Source organism: Agelaius phoeniceus, chromosome 2 (assembly GCF_051311805.1).
Source record: "Agelaius phoeniceus isolate bAgePho1 chromosome 2, bAgePho1.hap1, whole genome shotgun sequence".
NCBI lineage: Eukaryota > Metazoa > Chordata > Aves > Passeriformes > Icteridae > Agelaius > Agelaius phoeniceus.
In genome coordinates this window covers 83393011-83411455 of record NC_135266.1, presented here as the reverse complement: position 1 = coordinate 83411455, position 18445 = coordinate 83393011, and the positions used below count along the sequence as shown (strand labels likewise).

The window sequence follows — 18445 nt, the reverse complement described above, 5'->3', positions numbered from 1 at the left end:
CGGAGCGGCAAGACGGGCGGGTCACGTGCTTCGGGAAGCCAATCGCTGCTTCCCCGCGGGAAGCCGCGCGGCCGAAACACCGATAGAAGCCGCCCCGGCCAACAGCCGATCGGCAACCAATGGGAAGGCGCTGCTGGTTCGGGCCCGCCCCTGCACGTGTAGGTTGGCCCCACCCCCGGGGCCCCGCCGCTCCAGCGGGGCAGCCCCGGGTGGGGGAGCCGGGCCCGTATAAAGCGGCGGGGCCGAGCCTGCTCCTGCTTCTCCTCTTCCCGCTCCTCCTCCTGCCGCCCCTGCCGCCCGCGGCGATGCTGCGGCTCCTCCTGCTCCTGGCGCTCCTTGGCGCGGCCGGCTCCCTGCCCGCCCCGCTGCTCCGCCGCCGCCGGAGCGCCTCGCTGCCGGTCGGGCCCTACCAGACGCGCTACCTGAGGCAGCAGGTGGGAGCCAGCTGCGGGGGGGGGGGATTTTCCTGCGGGAGCTGGGGGCACTTTCCTCTGTCATTAGCCTCACTCGAGCCCCGGGCGGGACACGAATGTTCGCTTCAGGCTTTTAAAAAAGCGCTGAGTGCCGGTTCTCTTCGATAAAATACTCCAAGCCGTGAGTGTTCTGGTTAAGCGCAGGTATTTAAAGTGTCGGGGGTCTGCGCTCTTTTGTGCCCGTATTGCCGCCCACAGCGAGGGGCTGCGCTCCGCCGCTGCACGCATATCGCACCTGCGAGCAGCACTAGCGTGGGGATTTTTGTTTGTTTGTTTAATCACAGAATGGTTTGGGTTGGGAGGGACCGTAAAGATCCGTCTAATTACTTCTCCCCAGCTATGGGCAGGGAGAAATAGCTTTTCCCTGGATGAACACAATAGGAAAATAGCTTTTCCCTGGATGGTCATATCCATTTCGTTTTTACCTTTTTTTTTTTTTTTCCTTTTATACGTTCTCTGTGTTCTTCGCACATTTATCTGTAGCCTGTTGTACTAGTGGCTGGTTTTTCCAGTTATTTTCTATGGCCTTTCCCTAGGCAAAAAGACAAAACAAATTCCAGAGCTCCCAGCCCCAGGAGGCACAAGGCCCCTCTCCTATCTTGGATCTTTCTGGGAGCCAAGGTTGACAACAGCTCTTTGAGATATGTTTCATGCCAAAGGGGAGACTCCAGAGAAGGGGCTTGACCTGGGGGGGAATGGCATCACCACTTGTCCTCCTAACTGGTGCTTTTTATCAATTATACTGATCTCCTAAAACCTGTAAAAATGTACTCACCCCTTTGGGGCTGGGCTTTTGTGGACAACTTTCCATAACTGCCTCTGAAAGCCTTTAATAAAGATCTTCTATGTTACCTCCTTAGTAAAATTATCTCGAGTTTCATTTCCAAGTTAGAAAAAAGGCAAAAATGGAACATGAAACAGATTTCTATTACTAACTTGAGCTTTATCATCCTCTCTCCTCCAGCAACTTGTTGGTGAAATCCATGGCATGTGGATAGAATAGAGGGCTCTGCAGTGTCTTTAAGTGTTGGTGTGGTTTTGTTGGATCAGACTTGAAACCCTCCTTGTTCACAGGTTTTCATAAAAACAGTCAGCAGTTCCTTGGGTGTGTTGAGCAGTGTCTGCAGCATCCCCTGTTCTGTACCTGGGTTTCCTGGGGGAGGCAATGGTTCTTTTTGCTGGGAGGCACAGTAAGGGAGGAGGATGTTTTCCTAGTCCTGGGACTCTCTTGCTTTGTTCAGAATCAGGCTTGTAGCATGCGTCTGAATTTCATGCCCTGGTCTGCATAGGGAGGGGTGCAAGGGAGAAGGTGTTTAATTTAGGATAGAATAATAAGAATATAATAGTTTAGGTTGAATAGAATTATAGAATAGAATAATTTAGGTTGTAAAAGACCTTTCAGATCATCCATTATTAACCCAGTACTGCCAAATGCACCACTAAGCAATGTCCCCAAGTTCCATGTCTACACCTCTTTAAAAATCTCCAGGGTTGTTGATTCAGCCACTTCTCTGGGAAGCCTGATCCAATGCTTAATAACTGTGTCAGTGAAAAAAAAAAAAAAATCTTATCTAAATGTGTCTTGGTGCAACTTATGGCTGGGCATCTTGGATAATATGTGGATTGAATATCTCCTGTTTCAGCTTTGTACAAGGTGAAGTTATGGTGGAGTGAGCAAAATGGGAAGATTATACTCACAGAGAGAACAGGTATAAAGAAAACAGATAATCTTTACAAGATTATACTGAATAGCTATGGAATAATTTTAGGGTCAAGGTCCCTGTCATTTGAGGTGGAAGATAGATTTGGAATGATTTTAGTGAGAAATACATCCACTGAGATTACAGTCTTCTGCAGATAGTGTTAATGGTTTGGGAATGCTCCTGTTCCAGGAATCTCCCTGCATAAATCATGGAATCATGTCTTGACAACATCTCTGCCTCATGTCCACTCAGGTAATGATTTGAGATTTGTGTCCTGCATTAACTCCTCTGAGAGCCCTGGACTTGTATTGTGAGCATAGTGCAGATAGCTTTGCAGTGTGTGGCCAGTGCTGGCCAGGATATCACTGCTGCAGCAGTGCTGTAATTAACCCTAATTGTTGTGGCGCACTGGTTGTTGCACATTGCTATCATAGTATCAGTGATACTAATTCTGTGCTGTGAGCTGAGCCACCCTTTGTCACACTTCTGTCCTCACCTCCTCCCGGGGCCCTGCTGTCACCTGGCTGGTCTCCTCAGCTCTGGCACTGACAGACCAGGTGCCATCCAGCTGCCAGCAGAGCTGTGGTGTGGCTGAGACCTGTGGATTTTGGGACATAGATAGGTATTGAGAGATGGAGGGAAGAGCCACAGTAAGAACCTATTGTAAACATTGATGCTACATCTTGTTCACCCTTCTGTCTCTTCCTCTCATACCTCAAGCACAATCATGTTAGCTGAGAGTGGCTGCTGCTGGAAAGAGGGAGCCCATTCACCAGCCTGGAAGTCCTTGCTTTCCTTGTCCAAAGACTTACTAATATTGTTGAACAGAGTGTGAGAGGTGTGTTCATCAAAGATCTGAATTCTGCTGCATGGCACTTGAAAGATACAGGGATAGCACCAGAGGTCTAATCACACAGAGAGCATAGGACACACTATCAGTAGCACAGTGTGTAGAACTGATAGCATTCAGCCCTGATAAAGCATGCACTCAGTGCTGTCGTCTGGGAATTTGTACTTGCATTATTGTTCTGTAGTCCAACATAAAATTATGTTTATGATTAACATGTTAAATAAGGTGGGGTGATACTTTGCCACCTCTCAGGATTGTTGAAGTTTAATTACTTACATTATATTTCTTATGACATGAATTATCTGCTTGTGTTCCTTGCTGCCAAGTCTTTCCTCTTAGCTAAGGCTCCTGTTTTGATTCTTGTTTCTCTCTTTGGTGATTTTCATCACAAGTTGAAATAATTTGTCTAAAAGCATTCAATATAAAAAAATACTTCATAATATGGCAAAATACTATGCTGTTACAAAGGAATTATTTTTATACCTATTAATATTAAACATACCTTTAAATAGAGTCTTTAAATGCTTAATACTTATACAGAAGAAAACTTTGAAAGTATAAATAGATTCCTTACATGGTTTGTTGCCTAAAAAGTTACTTCTTGATAACTGTGAATAATTTATTGGAACCTCTGGGCATGACAGTCTATAGACATGTAACATTGTTTGAGTGTCTGGTGTCAACTTTTACTGTGAATCAGTGACATTAAAGTCTGTTTTCATAAAAATGGGGAAATAACAGGGTCAGAGTTAAGCTCAATGCTCATTGCATTAAACTTCCTCCTGTTTACCACTTTAAGTGTCAGACATCTGTGATGGTGGGGCTAAAGTCTAGAATATTGAGAAATCAGTCAAGCAGTGCCTGTGTCACTGTGACTAGCATCTTAGCTTGTTTGCTAACCTGTGTATGCATTTAATAACTTTTATTATTTTGTCTTGGAGGTGTGATTTTTTTTTTCTTTTCCTCTCCCTTCAAAAGTAACTGATGTCTTTCAGCCCTCTACTCCTCCTATGTATCAGTGAAATACAAAGTTTTTACTCCAGTAAAAAAGTACCTCATGCAGACCTAGAAGAGGAGATGGTCCTTGAAGGAGAAACTCTACCATCAGCCACATCTTTAACAAATTTTGTGTGTTTAGGGGATGATTATCTCTTTTATAGCTTTTCTGATGTATTAATGGGACTTTTGTAGGCAAGTCTGTGGTAATTTGTTTGCCTGCTACGCAGTTGGTTTTGATTTGTGTGTTAAATTAATCCATCCAAAATGGGACTTTACAGAGAGAATGATGTGTAGAATGTATAGAGCTGTATCAGGATCACCACTGCTGGGATGGCTTCTTTGTAAGCAGCTGGGTCTGTGACCACAGTATAAATTCATTGGAATGACTTGGTGAGGCATCCAAGATCCATCTGGTTCTCTTTACCCAAGCAGAAATAACATTACAGCATACTGAGGAGGGTCTGGAGTCAGTCAGTTCTGACTTTTGGGGAGCCTCATCTTGTACCTTTGTGTGTCTGTCTTTGGCACACATACTAGTGTTACAAAAGCCACAGCCTGAGGACTTGTGGTGCTTTATAAGCAGTACTGCTGAGAGCAGCACTGATGATGATGCCTTAAAATTGCTGATATTTGAAGGCTTCTCAGTGGTAAACTCATCTTAGAAAGGAGAGTGGACCTGGTGTCTCTTCTCTCAATTTGATAATTGATGGCTGTGTGAGACTCTGTGCTGAGGAACCCTTCACCTCAATCACGGTTTGTGAAGTGCTGTGAATTTGTCTAAGAACCAGTTGTAACAAGGACAAATTAATTTTTGTTCAGCAACTTGCTGAGCCTGGTCCTTCAATCAGATTATCTTTTGAACTAATACATGTCGGTTGTGTAACCCCTTCCAAAAGAAGGATTCTGATTACATTTCATAACTTCCTAGGTTTCACACCTATGTCAGTATCTTGTAATAAATTCACATGAAGTCTTTGTGCTCTAAAATGCATGCACGCTTCATATTGTGTGTACATAAAAGGAAGATATGTTGAAGCTTCAAAGTGATGAAGTTTAAAAAGTAATGCAAATTGATCCTTTCTGGCTTTAGCAGGGGTCTTTATTACCCTATTTTTTATTACAGACTGAAATTCTGAGGTATAGAAAATAAAAGCCCTGATTGAAAATGTGAACATTAGAATGAATATAAATAATTTTTTAAACCTAGTGAAGTAGTTTTCATTCACAGGTCTATAACTTGCTTAGGAAGACATTGAGATGGGTTGAGGTTATCATTTTTAATTGTGGTTAACATCTTATTGTGACTCAGGTTGGTATCTCAGAATAGTAACAGATGTCGGGAATGGTTAAGATGGGTTTGTTTTTCATGCCTGGTACCATAATACAATAGCACTTTTGGCTTCTGGTGAAGGAAAAAACAAAGTGCTTTTTACAGAGCCCCTTGGTACCAATTAAAAGTTATGCCGGTGTTTAGAGAAGAAGTGATGTTGATGTTTGTCTCTGAGGTGAATTACTTGGAATATGTGTTTTACTCATCAAGTAGTACAGGGGTACTTGGCAGCTCTTACTCTGTGATTTCATAGCATGATTTAAAATGGGAACTGTAAGCTATAAACCAGGAACAATAGCTCTTACTCAGTGAACAGGAAAACGGGGAAGTACTTGTTAAAGCTTGTCAGTGAAATTTTATTTTTATGCACTACTTATCTATGGGGTCACAATGCAGACATCAGCTTCTCAAATTAATCAGGAAACAATTTCCTCACAACTTGCAGCCTCTTCCTTCAAGTGAGCAGTTAATACTAGTGACTCAAAAAACATCAATGATCACTACTCTCTCACTGAAAATGAGCACATCTCACTAGCTTTAATCGTTCAAAGCTGTAATAGGCTACTGAAAGATTTCTGATAGACTGTCTAGATTAAAGAAAGTCTAAAGAACAAAACAGTAAGCAGAACTGACTTGTGGCTGAAGTAGCAAGCCATTCCCAAGCCAGATGTGCATGAGAACTCCTGTTACCTCCATTAAATTTAGCTTGTACCATAAGATTCTACAAGTTGAAGCAGAGTCTTAGAGCTGATTTTTATTTTTTTGTTTTGTGGGGAGATATGGAGGAAAATGAAGTTCAACATGAAATTTTATGCTAATGAGTTCTGTATCTATTTCTTCATCTGACTTTGAGAAGATCAAGACCAGCCATCAGCATGAGAAGTTGTTGCAGCTCGTGTAGATAATTTGTACCATTTTGCCAAATTGAGAGACCAGAAGTCAAACTTGATTATTTCATTTTAAGCTTTCAAAAATCAAATACCTTAATTTATTTCAGACATCCTGTAATATTTGGATTTTATATCTAAAACTGTGAGGCTTATAAGAAATTTAGTCGGGGCAAACAGGCTGTACTGGGCCATCTTACTAATATTCACAAAATGGTTAATTTCTTTGTTTTCCAGGTATGTCAATTCAGAGAATTAAACATACACAGAAGAATGGGGATTGCATTTCTTTTAAGCGCAGTCAGTAGATACTCTTTGCTTGTGGTGTGATGGGATGTTTTTTATTTTAAATTTCTAGTTTCTGTCTCGTGCTTTTGTTCAGCTCTAGCATGCATGTAGTGTGTTCTGATATTTGGTGCTGTTATAGTGCTGCTATCAGGTGTGCTCTGCATGGTTGTTGTTCTCTAAACACACACAGTGAGAAAGAACAAAACTTCTGATCCTTGTGGGCTGTTGTTTCTAACTTTAAATTGATGTAACAGCTTTTCCATTATTCTCATCTGCTGCCAAGATACAGACAGAGCTTATGTACAAGTTCACCCTTGTGTCAGGCTTGAAGCCAAAGTGGATATGTGAAGATTAGCTGGAAAAGGTGCTTGTGGAGGGAAATTTGAGATGTGTGTCTTTCCTGCAGAGGAGGTGGCTCACTGAAAAGCCTGCCTGCATGGGCTACCATGGAGCCATGATACTGTGTGATGTCCTTTCCCTCTGATTACCAGTATGGATACACTTGGTGGTGCAGGGAGCCACAGATGATATTTCCCTGAATGCTGCTGGTTTCCCCATCATCCTGTCTACCAACATCTTGCAGCCCTGCAAGCAGAAGTTGTTCCTCGCTGTTGCAAGCTTGCCCAAGTAGCAGTGGCTACATGGTAGTTTTGCTATTGAACCAGCGCTGCAGAAGTAATTGCTGCTCTCCTGCTTTGTTTCGTGAAATTTTCTCTCCCCCCACCTCAGTGCTGATCAGAATTGGTGGCTACTAAATGCATGATCCACAGTGGCACGTGTAAAACACTTAGCCTTTTAATGCTGATAAATTGCCATCCCTGCACTGAGCTCTTGTAATTTAGTCTGTGCTCTGCCTAATTAGAAGATTATCTGGATAGATGACAGGACAGTTTTCCTGTTTGCTGTCATTGTTCATCTCTACTTCCTTGGATCCTCTTTTCTAGGATTAGCAATAGAAAATATAATACAAATAGTAGTGGTTGAACTATGTCTGGGAGAATGATAAAGCAAATTTATTTATAGTTGTGAAAACCTGGGAAATAAAACAGCTGTAACCTGGATTAAACCTTTTAAAAATGTTTAGCAAGTTAGGCAGTTCTAGACCTTTTTGGGGTAGAGGTAGAGCTGGTTTAAATATTTAATTTGACTAAATAAAAATATTATCTTGGCTCTGAAATGCTTTTATTCCCAGTGTCTTTATAAAAAAAAATATTGAGGAAGTCTTTCAAATCTTTCAAATGAGAACCATGTTCATCAGAAAAGATGAAACTTTGCAAATTCTTTTGCTTAAACAATTAGTCCTAACAGAACTTTAGGTCACTCTTAAAAAAACCTGGAATGCTTTTATGCAGATTAATCTGTGACATATTGACTTTTCACATCCAATTTTTTCCTTTCCTCTGAAGTTAATCCTCTGAATGTGATGGATTTGTAATTCAATCTGGAAGGCACATGGAAAATATTAGTGGCCTTTGCCTGTTAGGGGTTTGAGAGGCCTTGCACAAGGGTAACTTTGATCTTGCTGGTGTATTGCATCTTTGTGCTTTTTTCAGCCTTGAGAAGTCACACCTTGTGAAGTAGGGCTCTGAGCTGGTTGTTCTCCATGCCTTGCCCCATCCCTTGTCCTGTGGAAGCATTTTGCCAGGAAAATAATACCTTGAATGGAAGCATCACATTTGGGGTGTTTACAGCCATAGTAGTTAGTTGCAGAATTATGTAGCTGGTGGAGTCTGAGCAGAACAAGCCTCTTCATTGCTCTGAAAAGAACCAGCTGGCAGGGGAATGGAGCCTGGTGAAGGAGTGACAGCAGTAAAGCTGACTGAAGACATTCCTGCCTTGGTCACCTATTCTTCCCCTTGTGCTGGAGCTTTGTGGCTCTCAAGTCTGGGACAGAAAATGTTGAGAGTGCCTGTGGTACTTCTCCTTCCAAATGGAGGAGTTCTAACAGAGAATAGCATCTTCACTGTCTGCTGGAGGATTTTAAAGCCTAAATGTGTTTATGGACTTCATTTTTACATGGTAAGCAGAATCTGGAGGTTCAATTGCAGCACAAACCTATGGTGTGGGGAAGTTGAAATCAATTTGTTTGTGTTCTCATTAGCTGGTTGGGCTTCCGACATAAAAATAACCTTTCATCATGTACTGTTTGTTTCTAACAAGGGCTGACCTGAGTACCCTGGTGCTTTCCTACAGCATATCCTGTCGCTGCTTAAATTTTCTTTGGTCTTTTCAAGTGCCTGTCCAAACTGTGTGACTCAGGGCAGGGGTAGAGTTCCTGTCTGAAGTTTTCCTTGTTTGTGTCTTTTAATCACTGAAGAGATAAATCAATGCTAAAAATTAGGCTTCCTTAAACATCACAAGAGCAGGTGCTGTGATTTCTGCATCATAAGAGAAGTTTCAGAAAGATACATGAAGTGTAGAATCATAAACACATTTAGGCTGGAAGAGACCTTTAAGATCATCAAGTCCATCTGTAATGTAACACTGCCAGGTTTATCACTAACCTATGTGAATTATCAAAGGCCAGTGTATTCTCAAGGACACAGTTGCAGTGACAGATTCTTTCAATTACACGGATTTGATCCTAATCCTGCATTTGCTCTGGGGGCATGGTTGGCTGGAAGCTCATTATAGTCAAGAAAAGCTTCGTAACAGTTGCCCTAAACTATCTCAATAGTTGAATAGAAATTGAAAACTATAAATAGTCAAAAAGCATGTCTATTGTTATCCATATGGTTTGGTAAATGTGATGGACCAACAAATAAAATTAAATCTGGTGAACAAAACCTCTGAACTATGGAGCTTGGGGAAAAGAACAATGACAGAGGCAGCCTTGGCTTGGATGAGCATACTCTTTGCTGGGTGGAAAACTGGCTGGATGGCTAAGCCCAGAGTGTGGTGGTGAGTGGGGTTAAATTCAGCTGCTGGTCTTCTGGAGGGCAGGAAGGCCCAACAGAGGGATCTGGACAGGCTGAATCCATTGTCTGAAGCCAGTTGTATGAGGTTCAACAAGGCAAAGTGCTCAGTCCTGCCCTTGGGTCAGAACAACCCCAGGCGGGGCTACCGGCTGGGGGAAGAATGGCTGGAAAGCTGCCCAGGGTAAAAGGATCTGGCAGTGCTGGCTGACAGCAGCTGAACATGAGCCAGCAGTGCCCAGGTGGCCAAGAAGGCCAATGGCATCCTGGCCTGGATCAGCAATGGTGTGGCCAGCAGGAGCAGGGCAGGGATCGTCCTCTGTACTGGGCACTGGTGAGGCCATACCTCAAATCCTGTGTCCAGTTCTGGGCCCCTCTCTGCAAGAAGGACATGGAGGGGCTGGAGTGTGTCCAGAGAAGGGAAATGGAGCTGGGGAAGGGTCTGGAGCACAAAACTGGTGAGGCACAGCTGAGGGAGCTGGGGGTGTTTAATCTGGCTAGAGCAAGGCTGAGGAGAGACCTTAATGCTCTCTACAACTTTGTGAAAGGAGATTGTAGGGAGATGGGTTTCTGTCTCTTAAGTAACAAGCAGTAGAATGAGAAGAAATGGCCTCAAGTTGAGGGGGAGGTTTGGATAGTAGGTTTGGAGTAGCACCCTGAGCAATCAGTGGATTAGTGGGAGCCTAATTAATTAGAGCCCCCCTAATTAGTGGGGACTGATTAGACCAGGGATCTTGTTTGCTCAAGTAAATAATTTTCACTGAAAAGCTTGTCAGGCACTGCAACAGCATGTCCAGGGAAGTGGTGGAATTGCCATCTCTGGATGTGTTCAAAAGCTGTGTCGTTGTGATTCTTGGGGATGTGGTTTTGGGCTGGGCTTGTCAGTGCTGGGTTAATGGTTGGACTCAGTCTTAAGGTGTTGTTCCAGCCTAAGCAGTTCTGTTATTCTAGCCTATGATCCTATCTCTTAGATTTCTGGTATTATTTACATTGAAGACTTTCCAGTTAGTAAGTTACACAGCCTGATGCAAAAAGGTGCAGTTTACATCTCCCTGCTCTTCCACAGAACACCAAATGATTATGCATTTCCACAGAGAAGTACAAATCTTCAGTCTCTGCTGTTCCTTGCACAACTATCAGCCTTGAAAGCAAGAAAACACCTCATTCCTTGCATTTAAAATGAAAGATATGAAACAAATCTAAGCTTGATTTTCTTGTCTTTTTTCCCCCCTCCCTTTCCTGCACTGAGCAGGGACAAACAGAGAATCTTATCAGGTACTGGTGGGATGAAACTGCAGTCCTAGCAGGCTCAACAAAATCTGCCCCCCTCCCCCTCCTTTGTTATACAGACATGACAAGAAAGTCCCTGCCCTCATGAACTTCAAATTTGAATAGAGGAAGTAAAGGTTATAAGAGGAAACAAAACTAATAGGGCCAGCTGACTGAACTGGGGTCCCCCACAGCCCATCAGGAGTAAAAGCAGGAATAGAAGCACATCAGTGAAATCCCAAGGAGGCTAAGGTCTACACTGCTGTTCACACAGGAGGATATCCTCAGGCTATCCTGTATCTTCCTGTCCTCAGGAAATAATTCAGACAGGATGAGCCCTCAAAACAGCTCCATGGACATGTGGAGAGTAAAGAACAACTTAAAATCCCCTGGCTCCTCACCAGTAAAACAACTGGCTTGATTTCACATGGAATATCCAATTTGGGAAAACAAAGCTATCGCATGGAGGATTGAAATTCAAGGCATCACAGAAAGCCTTTCAGATGCTCACAATCTTGCCAGAAACCCAAAAGCATGAAGCCAGCAGGTGCTGACTTACCACCCCTGGTATTAGATGCTTTTGGTTAAAAACTACCCTGTGAATTATAGTCTTTTCTGGTAAAGGCTTGGCTTTGCTGCCCTGTCTCTAGTCACTGATGACCTTAAGGTGCTGCTGAGAAGGAAGTGGGTTTTAGCCCACATGTCCTGTTTTGTCTTTGTACTCTACTCATTGCCTGAGTTCCTGAATACTTCCAGAAGTACATTAAGCAGACTAACATCTGTACAACAACTAACATCTGTTGAGCCTTTTTTGTCTCCTCCCCAGGGGAGATGTGGCAGAGTGGCTTGTTTTATTTTAAATGGACTTTTAAAATAGCAAAAAAGCACATTGCAAAAACCACCTTGAGATAAGTAATCTTTGAGAGGTTAACAAAAGCACATGGTACATGTGCACTTATAAAGATACAGAAAGGTGCTGTATAGTTCAAACAGAAGGCACCAAGGTGGAGTTTGGCCATTCCTCCCAGTGTGAGTTTGTTCAGTAAACCAGTCTGGGGAAGGTGCCTCACCCTGAGCTGATCAGCTGCACTTCTTTGTAGAAGGTTTCTCTGAGCTGAAGGATTAAAGCTGCTGACTTGAGCCTTCAGTCTGGTGCTCTCATCATCCTCATGGGCTCACTGCCTTGTGCTGCCCACTGACATCTGTACTCAGCTCAGGGAGTGCAGTTCTCAGCAGCCCTGCCTTGGGTAGCACCTACCTTCCATCAGAGCTGCCTGCCTCACAAGCCATCTGCTGTATGTTTGCTTTTATTTTCCCCAAATGCTTTGTGAGTCTTTGCACTCAAAGGAGTGCAGGAAAATATGAGGCTTCTTAATCGAGCAGTGTTCACAAAGGTTTTTGTATGTGGAACTGAAATTTGTGTTCACTTTGCCATCCTGCTTGCCTCAGCTGACAAGAATTTCTCTTAAAAACTTACTCATAACTTATGGGTTTCAGTGCTACTTTTTCTAATTTTATCCTTCCTCTTATTAGTATCAGAATGACTGTTCTTGTGTCAGTAGATCATAGTTTCATCTATAAAACATTTCTGTTTTATAGATGACTGATGGTGGTTGTGTTGTTATTTTTTTATCAAACTTGCCACGTAGTCCTGTTTACAGAAGCTTAGAACTTTGGGCTGAGTAACTGGTGTGCATTAATTCTAGAATAGTTTAGTTTTAGGAGTGAACTATGCCATCATCTCTTCAAACCTCCCACACAAAGCAGGGCCAATTTAAAAATTGTTTAGGATTGCTCAGGACCTTGTACTTACTGCTGACATCCTGGACACAATTGTAATTACAAAAATTTTAATTGGAAAAAACACATATCTTCTGGAATACCATTACCATTGTTTTAACCAGCAGTTAAGGTATTTTAAATGTGTTCTAAACAGGTATTTTTTCCTTTTTGCTGTTGTGGTCGGGTTGTAAAAGTAATTGCTTTTATCTTACTTCATTTGTGTAAGAGTGGGAAAAAAACCTTTCTGGTTCAATTTTTAATGACGTCTCCTTAAAGGAAAAAAGCTATAAAAATACCTGGTTAATTTGAGTACTACAGTAGGCATCACACAGTTGCTGGGATTTATTACCTGTTTGCATGCCTGTTCCATAAAAAACGGTGAGATGAAACAATTGTTTGAGACCCAGCAGTCCCTGTGCGCAGCCCTGCACGCTCCTGCTGCACACTTTGGCTACACAACAGCTCCATCTGCTGTTCCTCAACTGCAGCTTTCCCCGTGTGTCCCCTAACCCTTCACCTCACAATTTTACATTGATTCTTGGGCTTCTTCCCTCTGGCCTGACAAATTTTAACACAGTTTTTACTCTTTTGAGAAGATACTCCTTGGGATACCACTATACTGTGTTTTGATGTTCTGGATTTAGAATTTCTTTAAATTTGTTGGCAATAACCAGCATTTGTGACACTTTCTTTTTTGACTGCCTTACAAACATTAGGTTTTATTTTGGTTTAGATTTTTTTTTTAACTCATGTTGGATGTCTTACTCTTGCAAAGACAAGCTACTACAAGGTATGATGCCCCATCATCTAGAACTGAAGGAGTTTCTGCTCTTCAGCCAAGTAATAGCTGCTTGTGATTTTTTTTCTTCTGGAGAAGTTTGGCTTTGTGTTTGTTCTGTCTGGGATCTTACATGTATCCACGGTTGGATGTGCTGTGAGTGTGATGAACAGAGGCAATCTAGCTGTTGTGGGAGTATCAAATTTCTACAGATTGAGGGAGGAATAGGAAAAAATAACATGGCTGATGGCAGTGAGGGAGTGTACAGCATGTCAGAGTCAAGACAGAGGATCGTGACTTTTCTTTGATCAACATGGTTACTAAAACCACCAAAAGAGAACTTAAATTCCTGTGTTTTTCTCCTTCTTGGTTTTGAAAGACAGACTCACTAAAGCATTATGATTTTGTGGTTTGTTTTGGGGAAGTAGATTTGCTGATCACATCAGAAGAAAACTCCAGTAAATCACATCTCTAAAGAAAACTAGCCATAATTTGGGAAAAGATGTGCATGTTGGAGTATCACTCTCTTAATTTTCTAGCTCTTGTGAAATAGGAAGACTAAGATGGGCTTTAGAATCTGTTCTGCATAATACCCCATTGGATAAGTTCAGCCTGGTAGCAAAAAATTTCTCTCTGTTTTTTTTGTTTGCTTGGGGTTTTTCTGGTTTTAGTTTTGGTTTTCCCTCTGCACTCTTTTTTGTCTGTTGCATGTTAAGTTGCCTGCACTGGTATATATCTTTGTAGTTAGGAAAGTTGAATATTTTGTGGGGTGCAGTCCTCTAGCTGGCACTCTGGCTTCAGGCAGGAAGGATGCAGAATCAAGTTCTAAATCTGAATATTTAATTTTGTTTCATTTAGGTTATTCCATAAAAGGCAAGCAGGACACATGGGGCTGTTTTTCCTATCTCTGGCAAGCAGCCTAACAAGAAATTTTAAATAGAAAAAGAATTTCTCCCATTTACAAACAAACATGGAACAAAAGGTGTGTTAGCTGTACTTTCTAACAGTGTTGGAGTTTATCAAACTATACAGTGACTTTTTAGATGTGCCTTAACTGATTTTTCTCTTTAATTGTCCCAAAGTCTTATGACCAGAGACTTTATCAGTTGCTGACCTTGTTCTGCCTTTCTGCATGTAATCACTCTTAATAGGTGAAACTAAAATGAATAGCTGTGCAGGTGAGTTGTCAGTGTGAAACAAGCCCAGCGTGTGCTGTCAGTACTGAGGCCCAGTGAAAGAGCCCTTAAACATGCACATGATATAGCATCACCATGTACTTAAGAGGAAGGAGCACATGGCCTCCTAGAGGAAAACTGTGAGAGTACATAAAATAGTTTTATTTGGGTCTGGAAGCAGTCACTGAAGTTACTTATTGAAGGCAAAGACTTTGTCTCTTGTCTGTCCACACCATGCACAGACCTCCATGTGTTGTAGCAGTGAGCTGCAGCACACACATCCTCCCACTTGAGTCCAAGAGTGAGTAACCCCTAAGGGAGTTCAGAAAAGACATTTTGCAGCAGACTGTGCATCTGAAATAAGTTCCTGTGCTCTCTTTGACCCAAAGCAAAGATAATTACGTGGTGTGGAGTAGCTGGATCCTGCTGGTCAAGCGTTAGGCTTTTCTGAGCTGCTTAAAAGAATCCACCTAGCAGGTATGTTACTGTGATATCAGCAAGTGCTTGGGTTTGGCTGCCATCTGCTGCTCTTCAACTTTAACTTGCAGATGTCCCCAAAACAGGGAATGTGAAAGTTTGTTTCCTGTAGCAGCTGAGAGGTGTGGCAGAGTTTGGGTGTGAAGGAGATGGATGGGTGAGCAGAGATCCTCAAGCCAGCAGATGTCAGGCTGTTACCACCAGCAGGAACCATGACAGGAAAAGGTGGATTGATGCACTGCTAAAAGTCAAAATTGGGAAGCTGCAGGTCATCTTCAGCTGATGAATAAAAATAGTGAAGAACTGTGAATACATGCTGATTAAGTAGGATAGGTCTTCTGGAGTAACTCTGTGGTTTGGTTTGATTTATTTTTTTAATATTTCATAGTAAAAGCCTGTATGGGTATTCCAGAATAAGATTATGCCTATGCAGGGAGTTACTTGCAAAAGCAATTTACTTGTAAAAGCACAACTTTCCAGTGTGGATGAATTCTAGGGGAAAGGTCGAGGTGGATAGTGAATACAAAGCAGTGTGAGTAAAAGCTGGGAAAAAAATGACTGTAGGAATTGAATTTCTAATGAGAGAATAAATCTAACACTGTGGGGTTCGGGTTAAGAGCTATGATGTATATAGGCTGGCAATATTTGTAGAGCAGTGGTAAACAATAACAACTCACTTTCTAACAAGAATCTGTTTAAATTTAATTCTTATGCCAGAAAGAGGAGAGAAAGAAGAGGTGGGATTTTTGTTGGTTTTAGTTTTGGAGTTCTTTTTTGTTTAGTTTGCTGGGTTTTTCTTAATAACTATGCTAGTAAGGTTTTCCTGAGACTCAAAACATCCTGTGATGACTCTTTTTACTTGTTGATAAAGTTTTATTGCATGAGGTACTTTGTGACCTCTCAGCAGATTTGTCCAAATTCCTAAATATATTTAGAATATCTGTTAAGTAGGATGCTATAAAGCGGGCATGGATTTTTTTCTTAATGCCTGAAGATAGCATTTCTCCTTCAGTATAAACACCTGTAATTTTGACCATTTTTTTTTCACAAAGCAGAAATAATTTGATGAATTAGGAATATAAATTAATTTAATGACACATTTTTTTAACCTGTTAAGTAACTGTCAGCGCTCCCAGTGGGCTCCAGGATCAGTTCTAGCTTTCTGACCATGTTGCTGACGCTTGTTCCTGCAGATTGATCACTTTGGATTTGATGAAAATGGTACATTCCAGCAGAGGTACCTGGTAGCAGATCAGCACTGGAAGAAGGACAATGGACCAATACTGTTTTATACAGGCAATGAAGGAGACATCGAGTGGTTCTGCAACAACACGGTAGGTGGGAAACAGTGGGATTGCACTGCCAGTCATGGCATCCTGAAAAAGTGAGGAGGAGCAAGAAGACAGTCACAGAAGGTCGTTGAAGGATAAGTTTGTAATGATTGCTGTGATTGTTATAGGAGGAAGAGGAAGCTGAACAAAAGCACAGAAAAAGTTTGAGGGGGTTCAGGGTCCTATTTGAAGCCCAAATAAATAAAGGGATACACTTCTGTTTAATTCCTGGGGCAGTGAAGAAAATTTCTAGAGGAAACACCGTAGTGCCCTGAGCTAGCAGTTCAGAATTTTGGACCAAATTTAACTTATCCTAGTACTTTAGAGTCCCCAAGTAAAATGGAAGGTTTTCATGTTTGGATTTTTGTTTCTCTATTAAGAAAAATATGAAGGGAAGTGGAAATCAGAGCCAGATAATTCTTGTTCTCTACAGTACCTGTGGAAGTTTTTACTTCCCTGACTGATACAAATGCAGAATGGAGTGTGTGGGTATTTTTCAGACATTTCAATACAAAGTCCAGTAACATGACAGGAGGTGGCATGTGCTGAGCTCAGAGCCACCAAGGACTGCTTGCATGCTTTGTGCTGCCAGCCGATGATCTCTGTCTGCTTCTTCTCATAGCTGGTGGTAACAAACTCTTATCAACAAGTAATGACAAGTTGTACTTATTTATTAGTTGAAAATAACTGTATTGCAGTGCTCCAGATTACTGGTTATTGCCAAACAAATTTTGTGTTTTCTGTAATGTAGTCCTAGGTCAAATGCATGGTTTTCTCCTGTAGCCTGTTTATTTCCTGTGTGTTAAGCTTGTGCCATAGGAGTTCTGTTAAATTTCCTATGTGTAGTCACAAAACAAGGATATTTAATATTTTGCAGCATTGAACTATACATACTGTCTTTGTATATATCAGCTTCCCTGGGTTGATACCTGTTTTGCATGTTTCCTTACTTAAATGATACCTTAAAACCAAATTGCACTCTGTCTTTCTAGTGGCATTTTGATAGTGATAGCTTTCTAATCAAAGAATTGGAATACACTAGATTGAAACTAGAGACTTTTAAACAAGTTGAGTCAATTATTTTCAGTGTCTGTTTTCCTCCACCCAGGGTTTTATGTGGGATGTGGCTGGAGAACTTAATGCCATGTTGGTATTTGCTGAACATAGATATTATGGAGAATCTTTGCCCTTTGGGAATGAATCTTTCAGTGTAAGTGTCATCTTTTTTCTTCCTAATAAATGTATTCCCTACAAACATAATTCTGCATATTTTAATTCTTGCCAGGGCATTGAGTGTTAACTTGAGTAATATATAACTCTTTTGTAGCTATCAATTCTAGGGTAAAAGATTAAAACCAAACTAGAAGGTTCTTTTTAGTGCTTCAAGGGACACCTGCGAAGAATATTTCATTTGTTCTCAGGCACAGATTTAGACTTATGATGTCAGCTGTACACCTCATTTTAGCTGTAGCTACTGTGGGGAATAGAAAGGCTGTTGCTGGAAATCACTTGTATTGTCCATAACCTGCCTTCTTTCTCTCAGGATTCCAAGCACCTCAATTACCTGACATCAGAACAAGCTCTGGCAGACTTTGCAGTACTTGTTGAATACTTAAAGACAACCATTGCAGGAGCCAAGCACAGTCCAGTCATAGCTATTGGAGGATCTTATGGAGGAATGCTTGCAGCCTGGTTTAGGATGAAGTATCCCCATGTGGTGGTTGGGTGAGTGTGCTCCTCCTGCTTAAACACAGCAGGCATTTCTTACTTCTGTGCTATAAATGTTACTGCTCTGGGAGAAGTACCATAATTCCAAGCTGGTGTGAAATTTTCAGTACTGGGAGAAGGATTCAAGTTACTTTGAATTTGGGAAGAGGTGCTGTTTGCCTGACAAAGGCAACTGTCAGTCAGCAGGTACTGGATGGTGTATTTTGTGAGATTTGTGAAAACAACATGTGAACACTGACTCGGCACCTACATTTTTTAGGGTCTCCAGACTTTAGGCAGGTTTTTAATCTCTCCAATAACCTCGTTACCCTCTTGGAAATAAACTAGAGAGTATATTTTCATGGACTGGGCCTCTCTTCATTTGAGTTCACATAATGCCTAGTGAGAAAGACCTAATTTATAGGTGAGAATAAAAAACAGTAAAGTAATCAAGTCTGAATTCCTACCTTTTGTTTGCTGA

General features: G+C 41.6%; 1 protein-coding gene across 4 annotated transcripts in view; it reads left to right on the top strand.

The window, feature by feature from the left end:
* The first annotated feature begins 50 nt into the window (after window positions 1-50).
* The window catches only part of PRCP (prolylcarboxypeptidase), a 29932-nt gene continuing 11537 nt past the window's right edge, over window positions 51-18445 (top strand). Inside the window, exons 1-5 of one of the 4 annotated variants that reach the window (XM_077174015.1) lie at window positions 51-434; window positions 6480-6542; window positions 16120-16260; window positions 17366-17467; window positions 17801-17982. In XM_077174015.1, coding sequence (XP_077030130.1) covers window positions 120-434; window positions 6480-6542; window positions 16120-16260; window positions 17366-17467; window positions 17801-17982 — 803 coding nt within the window. In that variant the 5' untranslated portion in view covers window positions 51-119. Of the gene's footprint in view, window positions 435-6479; window positions 6543-8433; window positions 8550-14143; window positions 14257-16119; window positions 16261-17365; window positions 17468-17800; window positions 17983-18445 lie in introns of those variants that run through there. The other 3 variants (XM_054654628.2, XM_077174016.1, XM_077174017.1) reach the window with 3 other exon arrangements.